This window comes from Borostomias antarcticus, assembly GCF_949987555.1.
Source record: "Borostomias antarcticus genome assembly, chromosome: 1".
Lineage (NCBI taxonomy): Eukaryota > Metazoa > Chordata > Actinopteri > Stomiiformes > Stomiidae > Borostomias > Borostomias antarcticus.
This window is the reverse complement of record NC_140234.1, coordinates 42,711,669-42,728,986: the sequence shown is the minus strand read 5'-3', so window position 1 is coordinate 42,728,986 and position 17,318 is coordinate 42,711,669. Positions and strand designations below refer to the sequence as shown.

General features: G+C 46.4%; 1 protein-coding gene across 1 annotated transcript in view; it reads left to right on the top strand.

Annotated features, from left to right (window-relative positions):
- nyap2a (neuronal tyrosine-phosphorylated phosphoinositide-3-kinase adaptor 2a) overlaps positions 1-17,045 on the top strand; it is a gene marked incomplete at both ends in the record, with an annotated part of 44,937 nt that extends 27,892 nt beyond the window's left edge. Inside the window, 3 exons of the mRNA XM_084443286.1 lie at positions 6,992-7,183; positions 13,318-13,427; positions 16,815-17,045. Of these exons, the coding sequence (XP_084299412.1) occupies positions 6,992-7,183; positions 13,318-13,427; positions 16,815-17,045 (533 nt within the window). The remainder of the gene's footprint in view (positions 1-6,991; positions 7,184-13,317; positions 13,428-16,814) is intronic.
- Positions 17,046-17,318: the final 273 nt, after the last annotated feature.

Sequence of the window (17,318 nt, the reverse complement as noted above, 5' to 3'; positions counted from 1 at the left end):
TCACATGATCAGACAGCTGTAGCTGATTCAGAATGCTGCTGCTCGAATTCTCACTAAGACTAAGAAAGTGGATCACAGTTCTGAGGTCTTTACACTGGCTTCCTGTCGGTCAAATAATTTATTTTAAAATACTGCTGTTGGTGTATAAAGCACTGAATGGCTTAGGGCCAAAATATATTTCTGATCTGCTGCTACGTTATGAACCATCCAGACCTCTCTGGTTGTCTGGCACAGGTCTGCTTAAATCTGTTAAAACAAAACATGGAGAAGCAGCGTTCAGTTTTTATGCTCCACATATCTGGAACAAACTTCTAGAAAACTGCAGATCTGCTGCAACTCTCAGTTCTTTTAAATCAAGACTGAAGACTTTTCTTTTTGCTTTCTTTTTATTAAATAAAATAATTATTAATTCATACACTGCACTGTAACTTTTAGTCCTGTATTTTATTTTTCCTGCATTTTGTTTTAATTGTCCTTTTTTTGCATTTCATTTTATATGAACTTTTATGTGTTTCTTGTACTTTGTCTTGATGCTTTTAATGTCTCATGTAAAGCACTTTGAATTGCCTTGTTGCTGAAATGTGCTATACAAATAAACTTGCCTTGCCTTGAATTGGCAGTACATAACTCTCTCAAAGAGGTTACCACTTGCGGTTTTTATATCCAAGCTGTACTGTACTCTCTGTACCACCATTCTGTAAAGAATGCTCCAGGAGATTCCAAGATTGCTCCAGGAAGTACAGAAGCTACAGATCTAAATATGCTAATTTAGAGAATCTGTCAGATATTCCCCATATGGTGGGTGGCGAGTAGTTTTAGCAGTCAGTCTGGAATAACTGCCCTGCTTTAGCATGCTGCTTCAAAACAGTAAACGAGGACGCATCTCGCAGTGACACCGAGACAAAAAAAATTGCTACACAAACACCTCACAAACTCTGGGGTTTTAGTGAATCTGGCTAGTATGAAAAACATACTGCTTAAACTGCAGAGCCTCTCACTGAAACTTCAGCAAAGAGACATGTCTCTAGTGGATGCCAGCTGCCACATTCAGCAGACTGACAGCCATGAACGCCAGTGGAATGCACACTGAACACCAAACAGCCAACGTCTCTGGGCCTGTTTAAAGATGTTCAACTGTCTAAGGATGTTTTTCAAGGGTGAATGTGAAATAGCAGCCACGAACTCAGCAGGTTATCCGAGATGCGGTAGCAGCGGCCAAAGCTCCTTCTGGCGGGGACTGAAGCTTTTCAACTCGCCTGTCACTGGCTCCCTGGAGGAATTTAGCCTGGCTGCAATAACGTTATCACAAACGGAATGATCTACTAGCAAACAAAACATGTTCAGCTATAATTAACCTGTTAAAACTAAGATGCCTGGATAAAAAAGAATGTCTCCAATGGATATATTTGACAAAAACAGGTTAATATGCAAGCTGGTTTTCATTGCTAACTCAAAGCGGGGAGAGCCGGGAACGCCCATCTACATTTCACATGAGCGTGAACCTGTTCGTGGACGCGCAAGTAGGCCAGAAAAGCACAACTGCGCAAGTACAAAAGGAACCGGACATGCATCAAACAACGAAAATTTGCCAAGATGGCGCGGTTCAATAGGCCTTCACTTTTGAACTTGACAGACCTCCACCCTGGAATGCATTTCGTGGCTCTGTGCATGTCAAAATTGAATGGGTTCTAAATTGTCCCAAAATTGTCCCAAAAATGAATGGCGGTGAATGGTTGGCTATGTTTGGGTGGCTTGTGGACCTGCCCCGTGATTTGGATCCACTCACCCTCCACTGAGTTTCATGAAAATCATGAAGTTGATTGGTGAATGACTGGCCATTTTTGAGCGGCTCGTGGACCCGCCCTGTGATTCAGATCTGCTCCAAAATTTATTCAGCTCTAAGTTCACCCATGCAACACCCCTCCACCGAGTTTCACGAAAATCGGTCTGGTAATGTCTGCGTAATCCTGCTAGCAATCAAACAAACCAAGAAATGACCCATGGACACACCGTGATTCAGATCCACTCCAAAATTGAATGGGTTCTAAGTCGGCCCATGCTACATCACTCCACCAAGTTTTATGAAAATCGGTCTGGTAATTTTTGTGTAATCCTGGTCCAAAAAATGGCGGTCAATGGCCAGCTGTTTGCTCGTAGACTTGCCCCATAATCCTGATCCATTCCAAAATGTAATGGGTTCAAAGGTGGCCCATGCTACACCCTTCCACCGGGTTTCGTGAAAATCGTTGAAGTAGTTTTTGCGTAATCCTGCTGCCAGACGTACAATAAGGGGCGGCTGTAGCTCAGTTGGTAGAGCGGGTCATTAAATGATCGAAGGGTCAGCGGTTCAAATCCCAGCTCCGACTGTCCACATGTCGAAGTGTCCTTGAGCAAGACACCTAACCCCAAATTGCTCCCAATGAGCAGGTTAGCACCTTGCATGGCAGCTACCGCCATTGGCGTGTGAATGGGTGAATGAGAGGCCATTGTAAAGCGCTTTGAGTGCCGCTAAGGTGGAAAAGCGCTATATAAGTGCAGTCCATTTACCATTTACCATTTACAATATACACGCCACCAAAAACATGACCTCTTGTCCTGCGCTGTTGCTAGGGCGGTGGTAACATTCATAGAACTAGATATCCTTCAACAATAACCCATCACAGCCAGAGAAAAAACAACAATCACAACATTACTACATGGAAATTAAAATGTAACATTAAAATAATCAATACAAATAATTAATTGTCTGGTAATAAACTGACGTAATTTCAACATCATTTATTTTATTTCAGTGAATTTAATAAACTCTGATTTCCATGTAAAAATGCACATTTGTACAATTAGAATGATTTACCTTGAAAAAAATGGAAATAATTGTACAAATAATTTACATATCATGGTAATAGGTTTAATTAGAGCTTATTACTGTCATTTTACAGGACTAATTATTCAGAAAAAAGGAAATGACAACTACAATTATATACTGGAATACATCCATACATTTTTTCCAGTGAGGAGTGCGGTAGTGGTTTGTTAGCGTAGCGGTGGAGCCCAGCATGCTTGGCCCACACCTGCCTGGCCCTGGCAGCATCCTGAGACTCACTGGGAGCAGCAGGGGCACACATGAAGAGGAACTACAACACACACGCACACACATTACAGATGGCACACTTGGCACACACAGAGTACATCCTCAAACAATCGCACTGTTACGCACGTGCACACACACACACACACACATCCATATAGGGCGATATCAAGACTGGATCTCTTGCTGATTCCCTTTGTTCATTAACAAGAGGAAATGAGGGATTTGGCTGTGCTTCTGCGCTTTAATGATAGGGAAGGCTAATTAAACAGAGGTTAATCGAACAGCATGGCGCCATCTCAGGTGTTCAGGCCAGGGCAAAGCAGGGCCCAGGTACTATATGTCTAGAGGAGGGCTCCCCATGAGACCTGTAGGCCCAATGTCCCCCCTAAACCCTCAACCCCTGAACCCTCACAGACTTATTGACGTCACCTGGTAAGTGGTTGAGTGTGAGAGGCTGCGAGGGCTCAAAATGACGCCAAAACATATTTTATACTATTGTGGGTTTGGGACTTTTTATTTTACATTTCGATTTTATGTTGTTTGTCTTGTAGGGCTACATGTAAATTCATTTTGGGTGAGTCAAATCCCCTAAAATTATTTAATTTGTGGTCATAAGTGAACTACATTACTGCCTGTGATTCTTGTTTGTGATGAATCCAGAAGTATTTACATTTCTGCACAAATACTTCACAACTCTTTCATATTCATATTGGAAATTCAAAGAGCACTGCACCGAGAGCCTACTATACATATTTTCAAACAAATCAAATTGTACAAACCCATAGGATTGATAACCTATAAATATTGAAACCAAAATAATTATGAGGCTACTTGTGCAGATGAGCAAGTCCAACTCAAAACATGAAAACATATTTGTAACGTCAATATTAAGGTTAATCCGTTCTTCAAGTAACCCAGTGTTTCACATAACAACGATATGAACTGTGGGTAATTAATGTGGGCAAAGTCTGCAGAAGTGCGGACTTAAAGTAAGGGGGCATTAAGGGCTCAAAATGTCTGCCAGAGAGCCCTTGTGCACTTGACGATTTGATAGTGGGACATCCCTAAGCCCTCACGCTCTTAGCGGAAACGCGCCTCAAAGTCTGTAAATCTGTAAGGGTGGACATTGGGACTGGCCACTTGAGTCAGTGTGTCTCTCCTACTGGGGTGTCAGTGTAGGTGCCTGTTTGTGTAATAAGCGGTGTATCCAAAAACACACACTTGTGGGCTCTTGTCCTTGTGTCAGTATGAGGCTTTGCCTTCAGAAGTACCCAGTGTTGGTGAAGAGCAGGTTGTTCTGTCCTATGGGCCACGCTCAAGAAGGTTATTACAGTTCATCACTTGCCAGCAGGAATAATTGAAAAGCTTTCATCTGCTAGCAAAGCAATTTCCTTAATGCCTTCCGTGCACATGAGGGCCATGATGGATGTGGCGGCTATGTAGGCATGGGGCGCAGGGGCAAAGCCAGCGTGAGGCAGACGACAGGAAGGGAGGGGTGTGAACGGGGAAGGAGAGGACATGAGGGGAATGAGACAGACGTCCAGAGCACAATGGAAGAACAGAGCAGTTATATGTACAGTAGCACAGTCATTTAATGTACTTCAATGGGCTGTATAGAGAGTATAGGCTAAGGGATCTCTGATATTGTTACAGTGTTTATTTTCTTGGCATGGCAACCATATATATTCACTTCATCTGTATTCTGGCTCCTGTTGACCTTAGCTGTTGCTAAGAATAACAATATACACCTCTCTCACAACTGTATGTCAGAGTGTGTGCTGTTACTGTGTTCTGTTCATGAGGTGCTCCTAGTGTGCTCTGTTCATGGGGTGTGTCCCAAAATCTTTTTCTACCGCTCGTTCACCAACGCTCACTCACTACCGCTCGTTCACTACCGCTCGCTCACTACCGCTCGTTCACTACCCGGACGTATGAGAGAGGAGGGAAAGAAGAGAGGACGGGCGAGCAAGGGAGGAGAGAAGAGGACAGGACACACCGTTCACTCCTGCATAGAAGTGGACAGGACACACCGTTCACTCTTGCATCATGTGCTGCGACAAATACTGACGATGTGCCAATTCAGGCTCTGAATCAGGATTATTTTCTTCTAACATCGAACTCTGTATTAGTTTTACTATAAATTGAAACACACTGTGATTGCAGTTGAAACATTTCTCATCTATGAAATAAACTATAAAGCTTTATGAAATTAAGATGCACAGATTAGTATCTCCTTATCAAAAGTAGGCCAGTGTGAGATTAAATCAGTCACATAGTAAATGGCTAACGGGTTTAGATTACATTAAAACACACCTGGCCTGCTGAAGCTTTCTGAAAACATCTGCAGTATTGAATTTGTAGACCTATGAGAGAAATAATTTGGCTACATTGGTTATTTTCCATCGTTCACCATTTCCCATGTCATTTATTAAACTTCTGACTAGAAGCTCAATACATGTTTATAAAGATTAATTTGGCTAATCCATGAATGTGTTAATTAATTCAAAGCCTGTGGAACAGGAAGCGGATGTTCACGTGTGTGTACTAAACATGACGCCGCCACAGAACCGTCAATGTCACCTCTTCAAGCTCCTCCCCTTACCTCCAGGAGGGGCATGTGTGTCGCTGGCGCACGTTTGATTGGCTTATGCTTGAAGGTGTGAGTTCTGGTATGAACAAGTGCAAATTCACAATAGCTGTGACCAGTACAGCACAGCTAGAGAGGGGGCATTTTTGGGGAACGACCAACCGACCAACAGACCGAGCAACCGAGCTACGACCGACTGACCAAGCTACGAAGCTGCGGGTCGCAGATAAAGAATGATTTCTCAAAGCACACCCATCCGCATCCTCCATGTTGGCATCCTTGGAGGTGGGCTACTGTACGTTCAGTGTTGGGACAGCAGGTGATATGATGCTTGACGACCCTCATGCATATTCATATCCACGGAGTGAAGGAGTCGATAGTAACAGAGCGGAGGTGGTGCTTTAGGACTAATAGAAGGCAGCCATGGTCTCCACCCTCTCCTGAGCTGCACAGTGACACTCAGTGTCCGTACCACGGTACTACAGTACTACACTGGTCAAAACGCTGTATGTGGTGTTGACAGTACCTGAGTTGAGCCAGATTAGGGCTTTCATACATGTAGTGAAGGGTTTGGAGGCAAATTCAGTTGGAGCCTGTAGTTGCTTCCCTGGCTAAGTTCTGTCTCCTCATGTCAGACTTGTCTTCTTTTTTTTTTTTTGACCTTTTCAGGCATACTATGTATTATGTTGTGTATTACAGTATGTGCTTTGTTGTTGTTTTATGCTGTGTTGAAATGTTAGTGCTGCTGCTATGTCCTGTGTTATGTCCCTTTAATACTGCTTAATGTGTTGTTGAAATGTTATTACTGTTGTGTTGTTTGATGTTGCTGTATGTTGTTAGAAACGTTGTGGCTGTCTTGGCCAGAGCTCTTTAGAAAAATAAAATAAAAACATTTCCTTGGTTAAATATAGGTTAAATAAAAATAGGTGTTGTTTCTCAATAGTATGGCACAAATGCAGTTTGTTGGCTAACCTTTTCAAACAGTTCTATAATTCAGTATAATTCCAAATCTGGGAAAATGTCATGGTAAATGTGTTGTAATAAGGTTTTTCAGCACATACGAGATTCAAGATTCAAGATCTGTTTATTAGCCATGTATATGACACACACATACTAGGAATTTGTCTAGGGTAAAGGCGTACGCTGTTGCAGACGACATAGGGCAGGGTGCAGGACAGTACAGGACAGTGCAAAGACATGACATTGCAAATGCAATACAAAAAACAGTACGGTGATGTTATACACCCTGTATACTGATTATGGACAGTATATCCATGAACCTTTTCTTATTGTTTTCCTCCTCCCACCTCCAGGTGAGGCCAAGTGCAGGAGCCACAGTACGGAGCCCCTCCCCAGGCATGAGAGCAAGGAGAGGGGGGCTCACCACGGGGGCAGCAGGGAGGCCCTGAAGGCTCAGGAGTGGGACGGGCCCTCTGGACAATCATCCAGCCGCCTGGGACGCTCCTCTGTCAGCCCCACCATGATGCTGGGGGGCGGGGGATCAGGTGAGGAGGCTGGGGGGGGTCTGGGGGATCAGGTGAGGAGGCAGGGGGGGTCTGGGGGATCAGGTGAGGAGGCAGGAGGGGGTCTGGGGGATCAGGTGAGGAGGCAGGAGGGGGTCTGGGGGATCAGGTGAGGAGGCAGGGGGGGGTCTGGGGGGTGGGGGATCAGGTGAGGAGGCAGGGGGGGTCTGGGGGATCAGGTGAGGAGGCAGGGGGGGTCTGGGGGATCGGGTGAGGAGGCATGGGGGGTCTGGGGGGTGGGGGATCAGGTGAGGAGGCAGGAGGGGGTCTGGGGGATCAGGTGAGGAGGCAGGTGGGGGTCTGGGGGGTGGGGGATCAGGTGAGGAGGCAGGTGGGGGTCTGGGGGGTGGGGGATCAGGTGAGGAGGCAGGGGGGGTCTGGGGGATCGGGTGAGGAGGCATGGGGGGTCTGGGGGGTGGGGGATCAGGTGAGGAGGCAGGAGGGGGTCTGGGGGATCAGGTGAGGAGGCAGGGGGGGGTCTGGGGGGTGGGGGATCAGGTGAGGAGGCAGGGGGGGGGGGTCTGGGATCAGGTGAGGAGGCAGGGGGGGTCTGGGGGGTGGGGGATCAGGTGAGGAGGCGGGGGGGGGGGGTCTGGGGGATCAGGTGAGGAGGCAGGTGGGGGTCTGGGGGGTGGGGGATCAGATGAGGAGGCAGGTGGGGGTCTGGGGGGTGGGGGATCAGGTGAGGAGGCAGGGGGGGTCTGGGGGATCAGGGGAGGAGGCAGGGGGGGTCTGGGGGATCAGGTGAGGAGGCAGGGGGGGGTCTGGGATCAGGTGAGGAGGCAGGGGGGGGTCTGGGGGGTGGGGGATCAGGTGAGGAGGCAGGGGGGGTCTTGGGGATCAGGTGAGGAGGCAGGGGGGGATCTGGGGGGCGGGGGATCAGGTGAGGAGGCAGGGGGGGGTCATAGTTGGAGTTGTTTCAACATCTGAGCAAATTAAATGCTGTATGAACATCATAATAGGTCCTACTTGGAGTCACGTGGTACGCTCACCCGAGATGGTCGCATAGGAGGAGAAGGGCTTTACCAGTTCCTTAAAACTCTCTCTCTCTCTCTCTCTCTCTATATATATATATATATATATATATATATAATATATATATATATAATGATCGTATATAATGATCGTATAACTTTGGTTATCTTATGCTAAGCTGTTAGGTGACTGACTATGTCCCAAAAAAGCCATTATTTTACTCGCAATCCATCTCAAAACCAGCAAAATAAAGCTACTCAAGATAATCCCGGGCCAACGGTAAAGATGGCTACACCGACTGCAACAGATACCACGCTTGCTAATGTGGCTCCTGAGCTACAAGGCATTCGTACCATTCTTGAGAATCTAGCAACAGATGTGTCAGGAGTGAAAAACGGAATGGACTCTCTGAATGTTATAAGACTTGGGGAGAGAACTACCGAGGCGGAGTCAAGACTATCAGTGCTGGAGGACGATAATGCCAAACGGGGCCCGGTCATGGAGGACGTGGTGAAGCAGAACAGGCTACTGCGGGAGAGGCTGGTCTTGGAGGGCTACTCCAGACGCCAAAATATTCAGATTTCTGGTGTCAAGGAGGGTTTGGAGGGCCAAGACTTTGATGCCTTTGTCAAAACGCTGCTGCATGAAAGTCTGGGAATAAACGTGGATGGGTGGTACGAAGCTGACAGGATTCATCGCGTGGGCCCACTTCCGAATGACAATTCCAGGCCCAGACATATCATTGTGTGGTTCCTACGGGATAAGGCTAAATCGGCGGTGCTTGCAGCAGCGAGAAAGAAGAAAGAGGTTAGGTGGAGAAATGCTAGGATCTACGTCTTCCAAGACTACGCCCAGGACAGGAGAAGAGAAACGCAAAAAGTATGATGAGTTGCGCCGGATGCTGCAGGAACGTAACATGGAGTATGGCCTCCGCTGCCCGGCCACCATGACCTTCACACTGAACAAGCGGCGATGCGAGTTCTCCAGCCCAGGAGAAGTTTCTGGGCCGCATGAGAGGACACAGAGGAGAGAGGGACGAGCACAGATGGCGAAGAGTAGAGAGAGATACTGGCTGACTGATCTTGACCTACGGCAATGATTGACTATTTGATGTGAAAAGCGCCCGCAGAAAATATGACATGTTCACTAAGGGACCGTAACAAGTGGAAGTATCAGCTATGACAGCCTACGACGTGGACTTTTTATTTAGCCTATCATTCCATCTATGGTCTACATTTTGGGGTAAGATTTGCCCACTCCCTTGCATGTAAAGTGGGGTTGGTAGCTGTGTGTTTTCATTATAACGTGACATCAACACAAGTTCAATGTATGATGGCAGAATAAGACTCGCCCCCTTACTTGCAAGTTAAGCGGGTGGGCTGTAGGCTAACCTATATGTTCTCACTAATAACTTGATGTCTGAGTTCATTACTTATTAATGTTATTGGTAGAAAATCTTTTAGTTTGATTGTTTCTTTTGATTTCCACCGGGCATATAATATAGCTCTAGCCCAGGATAGGCTTATTATTAAGGGAAAAAAGTAGCTACTAACCGGCGATTTAACCGGGACTCTCCGTTAAATGGTTTAGTTTGAGGTCGTTACTTCATAGGCTTTGCAGAAAATCATATCAGTTATGAGGGGACTTAATCATCCTTTCTATGGCGTGGGGATGAAACGTTATGATTGTTAATAAGTCATGTAAATCTAGGCCTATATAAGGGTTGGTGGGGAACTGGTGAGTCGATGATAGAGCCGTCACCGGGACCTACAAGTTCCATGGACTCACTGATAGACACTGTGAGAGTATCTGGCATATGTGCCAGTTTAGTTTTGGTTTTCTATTTTTTTTTTTTTTTTTTCAGTGTTTCAGTGTTTTTCAAAGTTATGTTTGTGTGTGAGATGTCTAGCCATTCGAGTCTGCAAGCAAATACATTACTGGCAGTATTAACTAGTCCAATACAACTAGTCCAATACAAGTGGGTTATATCCTTCAGATTCAGGGGATACGTGTGTACAGGGCAACCCTTATTTTCCATAAGAATACTTTAGTAATGTGAGATGGCGGGTTCACTTAAAATAGTGTCTTGGAATATAGCGGGGTGCACATATGTTATTATAACATTACACATGTTATTAAAAGGGAAAAAATGCTGACATATCTCAGACAGAAGAAGGCTGATATAGCTCTTATTCAGGAAACTCATTTGAATGAGCAGGAATCTGATAGTTTGAAAAGGGAGTGGGTGGGACAGGTCTAGCATAGCACGTTTTCTGCTAGGAAAAGAGGGGTGATTGTTCTCATTAAGAAAAAACAGATTTTCAAGTGCTGAAGCACGTCTCAGATAAAGAAGGTAGGTGGGTGGTTTTAGATGCTATAATGAAAGGTCAAAGAATGACAAGATTGACTCCCGCCCTCCCTCCTCCCACTAGCGCCTCCTGGCTTTAGCTCCTTGCAACTCCACACTATGCTGATGACATTTTAGTGGTTTCTAGAAATCCTGAAACAGCTGCGTCAGAGATTAATTTAGTAATTGGCTCCCTTTTCTGAGATATCTGGATATACAATCAGTTGGACAAAATCAGAAGCCATGCCGCTATCTAAATTATGCCCCCCACTCATTAGGGAAGAATGGTAGTTTAGATGGATGCCATCTGGTCTGACATATTTGGGGATTAAACTAACACCGGGTGTGAATAAAATCATGAAATGTAATATTGCTCCCATCATTCAAAACATACAATCTCTGTTACATAATTGTACTAAAATGAATATATCATTGTTGGGTAAAGTGAACCTGGTGACTGATTATAGCGCCTAAGATACAGTATGTTTTGTATAATACATATTATGATAGTGTTGACTTTCGTTGTCTTTTATGATGTCCTTGTTCAGCTCTGCGTTGTATTTTGATTTCAATAAAAGACGGCACCCAATGTCTCACGAATACCACACATTCCAGTGTCCCTTCGTTCTGATGTATCCCAAAAATTAGTCTCTCCAACACGGGATTTGAGCGACAATCAAAAGCTGTTTATTACAGGAGATTTATAGCATACAAAAGATGATGGCATCTAGTCTAATCAGCTTGCCTGCCTGTGGCTGTCTGGCTCCAAATCAAAGCATCTGAGCTCAAGCAAAGTTCTTATGGTTCGGGGGCGTTCCACCCTCCCCCCCCCCCCCTTCCCCGATCAGACTGGTCTGGTCTCTCCTGCGGCTTATGGCCTTGTAGCCGAGATAACCGGCCGATAGTTCGGCGCCCAGGTCTCTATCTCTAACCACAACAATTACTGTTGTCCACAGAATGTACCAACCATGGAATGTCACCCTTATCTCCGATGGGATGTATGTCTATGCGAAGGGAGACACTTTTCTTACAGAAAACTCTGACGGACAGCCACACTCAGGAGTCAACATCATAATTAGAAACAGCTAACAGGATCAGGTTAAACCAAGACATTTCTCTGAAAACAGCCATTTTCCGCAATACCTTTATCACTTCCATGCATGTTGTTAAAGCAGTATAATACAGTAGTTCAGAATTTCATCTGGATGGGGGAAAAGCCCTTATTTAATCGCTCTGAACTATACACGGCTAAAGAGAAGGTGGGTTTATCGCTTTCTAGGATGGACTGGTACCACTATGCCTTTTCTCTCTCCCAGCTTTCTAAAATGAATGTTCCTCCAGACCGAGCTCCAACTTGGGTTAGGATTGAAGAAGAGCTGGTACTGTATATATGTTCCTCCAGACCAAGCTCCAGCTTGGGTTAGGATTGAAGATGAGCTGGTACTGTATATATGTTCCTCCAGACCAAGCGCCAACTTGGGTTAGGATTGAAGAAGAGCTGGTACTGTATATATGTTCCTCCAGACCAAGCTCCAACTTGGGTTAGGATTGAAGAAGAGCTGGTACTTCCTTAGAGGCCTTTTGAACACAACTGGGATGGGCATTACCATTTAGGAATCCAGTGTTATCTTTTGCCAGGGATTCTTGGAAAATGGCACATCATATCACAAAATCTTGTCTGTATCTTACACCTAAAGCATCTTTATGATACAGTAAGAAACTTAAGATAGGCAAGAAGACATTCATGTGGGAAAAATGGGCTGAGTCAGGAATACATCTCCTTCGAGATCTATTTGGGAAAGATGGGATGAGATCCTTTGAAGAAGTGGAGATAGAATATGGTCTAGATAATTTGGAGTTTTGGGGATTTTTTATGTTTGTTTAAGTTATCAGTGATTAAAACCCCAGCATTGTGTCTTTTGGGACTATTACCAGAAAACATAAACATGTCTAATCGTAGGAGATTAAGGATGAATAGGCTCTGAGGACAGGCTGTAGAATAAACCTGAGGCCCTGGAGGTCCCACTCCTTCTACCTACAATAAATGGTTAGAAACAATGCGCAAGATGGCAGCATACGAACGAGTCACTTACAGAGTTGTGGGTAAAGAGAATATATTTAATGAGGTCTGGGGCTTATTCCTCACTGAAATTGAGGGACGTAATACTGGACTCTGAAAAATATGATATGGTGATGTTATGATGAGCTTTTTGGCTATGTACTTGACTCTGTATGTTGTTTTGTTTTTTGTTTTTCTTAATGTGTTTTTTATTTTATTTGTTGTGTGTGTTTTATTTATTAGATTTTATATTTTCTGGTATGTGCCTATATTGACTGTGTTATGCAGTTCTAGCATGTTCACCGGAACTGGTCTGTTCTACCAGTGTGTGTTTAAAACAAGGAAAAGAGGACAGGTATGTCTATATTTGTTTCATGATGCATTGTGTGGATGCAAATGTTGATATGTCCAAAAAATATCAATAAAAAAAAACTAAAAAAGGTCCTATTTACTGGGAGGGCAGCAGAGGGATGCAAATGTTTCTGACTATTTCTGGAACGTTACGTCTGCCGCAAAAACGCCGTTGGGTTCTGATTTGATAGGTTCATAGTGCGTTGATTGTTCCCCCACCCCATGAAATCGTCATAACGTAGGAAAAAAGGCCTGTCGTGACTGTTCTGAAACACTGTTCCCAAAACGTTTTCTTAACATGATCAGGACGGCGGTGGAAACCGGTCATCTCCTCACCTCTGACCCCCGTGTCTCCTCACCTCTGACCCCCGTGTCTCCCAGCAGAGTGTAAAGCGGTGTGTAAGCTGGGCCGGTCGGCCTCCACGTCGGGCGTTCCCTCCCCGGGCGGGACGCCCCAGCGCCAGAACCCCGGGCCCCACCCAGGCCTCAGCCAGGTACTGCCGCACACCGCCGAATGAGAGCGCGCGCGAGCGAGCACGTGAGCCACCCCCCCCCCCTCGTGTGGAGACCCGTCTGTCAACGTTTGTGTCCACCTGTGTGTCCCCCCCCTCCAGTGCTCTGCCCTCCCCCGTCCTCCCCTCCCCTCTGTCGCTGTTTCCTTGCTATTTGTCCTGTTTCATGTGCATTTCTCCAGAGGCCCTTGGCGTTGGTGTGTGTTATGTGTTTGTGGAGACCTGTTCTTCCTCTGTGGTATTTGATCCAATGACGGGTGTACTCATATATACAGACATCAAACCTCAGAGAATTGGGTTTTCATCTCAGGATAAGTAACCAGAGGAAGCCCCCCCAGCTCCCCTTCTCCCTCCTCCCACTAGCGCCTCCTGGCTCCTCCTTTAGCTCCCTGTAACTCCAGCCTACAGTGTCTCTGCCCTGCCTTCACCGGTGCCTTGATCTGCAACTTCAGCTGGCCCTTTACCTGCACTTTCATCTGGTCCCTAACTGGCCTCCTCACTCACCTGGTTTCATTAACTCATTCTTTATTCTACCCAGACCTGTACTTTAACTGGCCTCCTCACTCACCTGGTTTCTTTAGCTAATCCTTTAATCTACCTAGACCTGTACTTAAACTGGCCTCCTCAGTCACCTGGTTTCTTTAACTAATTCTTAAAAAGCCACTGTGGTCCTCATCTCCCTTCTTTGCCTCCGCCTCCAGTACAGTAGACCCTGGTCAGGTACCTCCAGTAGACCCTGGCCAGGTACCAGACCTCCAGTAGACCCTGGCCAGGTACCTCCAGTAGACCCTGGCCAGGTACCAGACCTCCAGTAGACCCTGGCCAGGTACCAGACCTCCAGTAGACCCTGGCCAGGTACCAGACCTCCAGTAGACCCTGGCCAGGTACCAGACCTCCAGTAGACCCTGGCCAGGTACCAGACCTCCAGTAGACCCTGGCCAGGTACCAGACCTCCAGTAGACCCTGGTCAGGTACCTCCAGTAGACCCTGGCCAGGTACCAGACCTCCAGTAGACCCTGGCCAGGTACCTCCAGTAGACCCTGGCCAGGTACCAGACCTCCAGTAGACCCTGGCCAGGTACCAGACCTCCAGTAGACCCTGGCCAGGTACCAGACCTCCAGTAGACCCTGGCCAGGTACCAGACCTCCAGTAAACCCTGGCCAGGTACCTCCAGTAGACCCTGGCCAGGTACCAGACCTCCAGTAGACCCTGGCCAGGTACCAGACCTCCAGTAGCCCCTGACCAGGTACCTCCAGTAGACCCTGGCCAGGTACCAGACCTCCAGTAGACCCTGGCCAGGTACCTCCAGTAGACCCTGGTCAGGTACCAGACCTCCAGTAGACCCTGGCCAGGTACCAGACCTCCAGTAGCCCCTGACCAGGTACCTCCAGTAAACCCTGGCCAGGTACCAGACCTCCAGTAGACCCTGGCCAGGTACCAGACCTCCAGTAGACCCTGGCCAGGTACCAGACCTCCAGTAGACCCTGACCAGGTACCTCCAGTAGACCCTGGCCAGGTACCAGACCTCCAGTAGACCCTGGTCAGGTACCTCCAGTAGACCCTGGTCAGGTACCAAACCCCAAGCAGCTATGCCGTTTCTATTCTCCTTTCTCAAAACACCAAACTTGACTAATTGTGTTTGATGTATGCATATATACACAGCATATGTGGAATGTTTATTGAACGCACTTATGTGTTGGTGTATGTCGTTTGTCTTTGAACAAGCTTGAACTGTGTCTATTGTATGTGAGTGACTGATCATGCTCTACTCATGTCATGTTGATGTATACATGTCTTTACAAACTGGGGAGTCAGCATGTGACTTTGCTTAGTAATCGCTTTTGGCTGTGCGTGTTACACACACACACACACACACATACATACACACACACACACACACACACACACTCACTCACTCACTCACTCACTCACTCTCTCTCTCTCTCTCTCTCTCTCTCTCTCTCTCTCTCTCACACTCTCTCACTCTCTCCTAGATGAATTTACACATATTGCATTCTATGTAAACATCATCCACCCAAGTTAAAATATGAAGCCCATTTGATTCAAACAAATTTGCACTATTGACTGAATATTATCACAAATCAGGAACGAATCCAAATAATTCCAATCGCTTTACTGCCTTATTCACACTCACTCCCCAGTTCTTCAATTGACCTGAAACCTCTTAGAAAATAGATAACTAAACCGCATTCTACTGTCAACCCCGTAATCAGAACAGCATCCTACTGTCAACCCCGTAATCAGAACAAGAGTCAAGGAAATAAAACTGTGTCAAACCCTGTTGTTCCTTCTCCGTGTTGTCTCCTTTTTGTGTCTTTATTTGCAGTGAAACTACTATGACATGCATATGCATAACTGTGTGTGTGTGTGTGTGTCGTGTGTGTGTGTGTGCATGTGTGCATATGTGTGCATTAGGGGTGTAACAATATATCGTGCCACAATTTATCGCGATACAGAAACGTCACAATACGTATCGTCAAGGTGAAAACAATATTGTGATATGTTTATTGTATATAAGTGAACGCTGGCTACACAACGCTGGTAACAAACACGTCTTTTGTCTCTAAGCCTATCCATGATGACCAGTTAAGCTCTAAATTCACAAAGTGTAGTGGAGTAGAGATGTGGAGAAATGCACTATTGGTGTGAACAGCAGCGCTACTGCAACGCTTCACACCTGCCCTTAGTGTATCGTATTGTATTGTTATCGTCAACCCAATATTGTGTATCGTATCGTGAGATTAGTGTATTGTTACACCCCTAGTGTTCATATGACTGTGTGTGTGTGTGTGTGCATATGACTGTGTGTGCGTGTGTGTGTGTGCATATGACTGTGTGTGTGTGCGTGCGTGCGTGTGCATCAGTCTCTGTGTGCAGTGGGGCTTGTCCCAGTTAGGTGACAGCCATCTTAGCGCTGACTGGCGCCGCTTGTTGCGAGCACTGTCTGACTATTTCATGACTCGTCTCCAGAACACACTCTCCCGGAATATCAGCCATGACACCACATCTGGGAACATCACACTTGTTACCTTACATGGCGGAGGATAGAGGCTGTTATGCAGCCTCTGCTACACACACACACACACACACACACACACACACACACACACACACACACACACACACACACACACACACACACACACACACTCACACTCCTAGACTACACACAAAACAATACAGCTTGCCCAATCACTATCAACACACACACACTGCTAGATCTAACACAAATACAATTTCTGTGCTCACAACACAAACACGCTCTCATTGGGGATATTGCTGCTGTGTACCTGTGACAACACCAAACCTGTTGGGCACCCCCTCTCCCCCTCTGCCCCCGCCCCCCAGATCCCCCCCTGGCCGTGGGCTTGTGGAGACAGCACCATGGTGGAGATGGTGGAGAGGAAACGCAGCCTGTGCAGGGAGATCAAGGCTCGCCAGCGTCCAGACAAGAACCTGTGTAAGCAGGACAGCATGCCCATCCTGCCCAGCTGGAAGAAGAGCAGCAACGGGACCCAGAAGTACGCCCCCCCCCCCTACGCCGCGCAGACCACCGTGTTCTGGGACACCGCCATCTGACGGGACAGCCGGTTCTCAGACTGACCCAACACACACACATTCACATACACACACACACACACACATACATACACGCATGCACACACACGTACATACATACACGCATGCAGGCACACACACATACATACACATGCACACACACATACATACATGCATGCATGCACACACATATATACACACACATGCATGCATGCACATACATGCATGCACACACATACACACACACACACACATACACGCACACACACACACATACATGCATGCATGCAAACA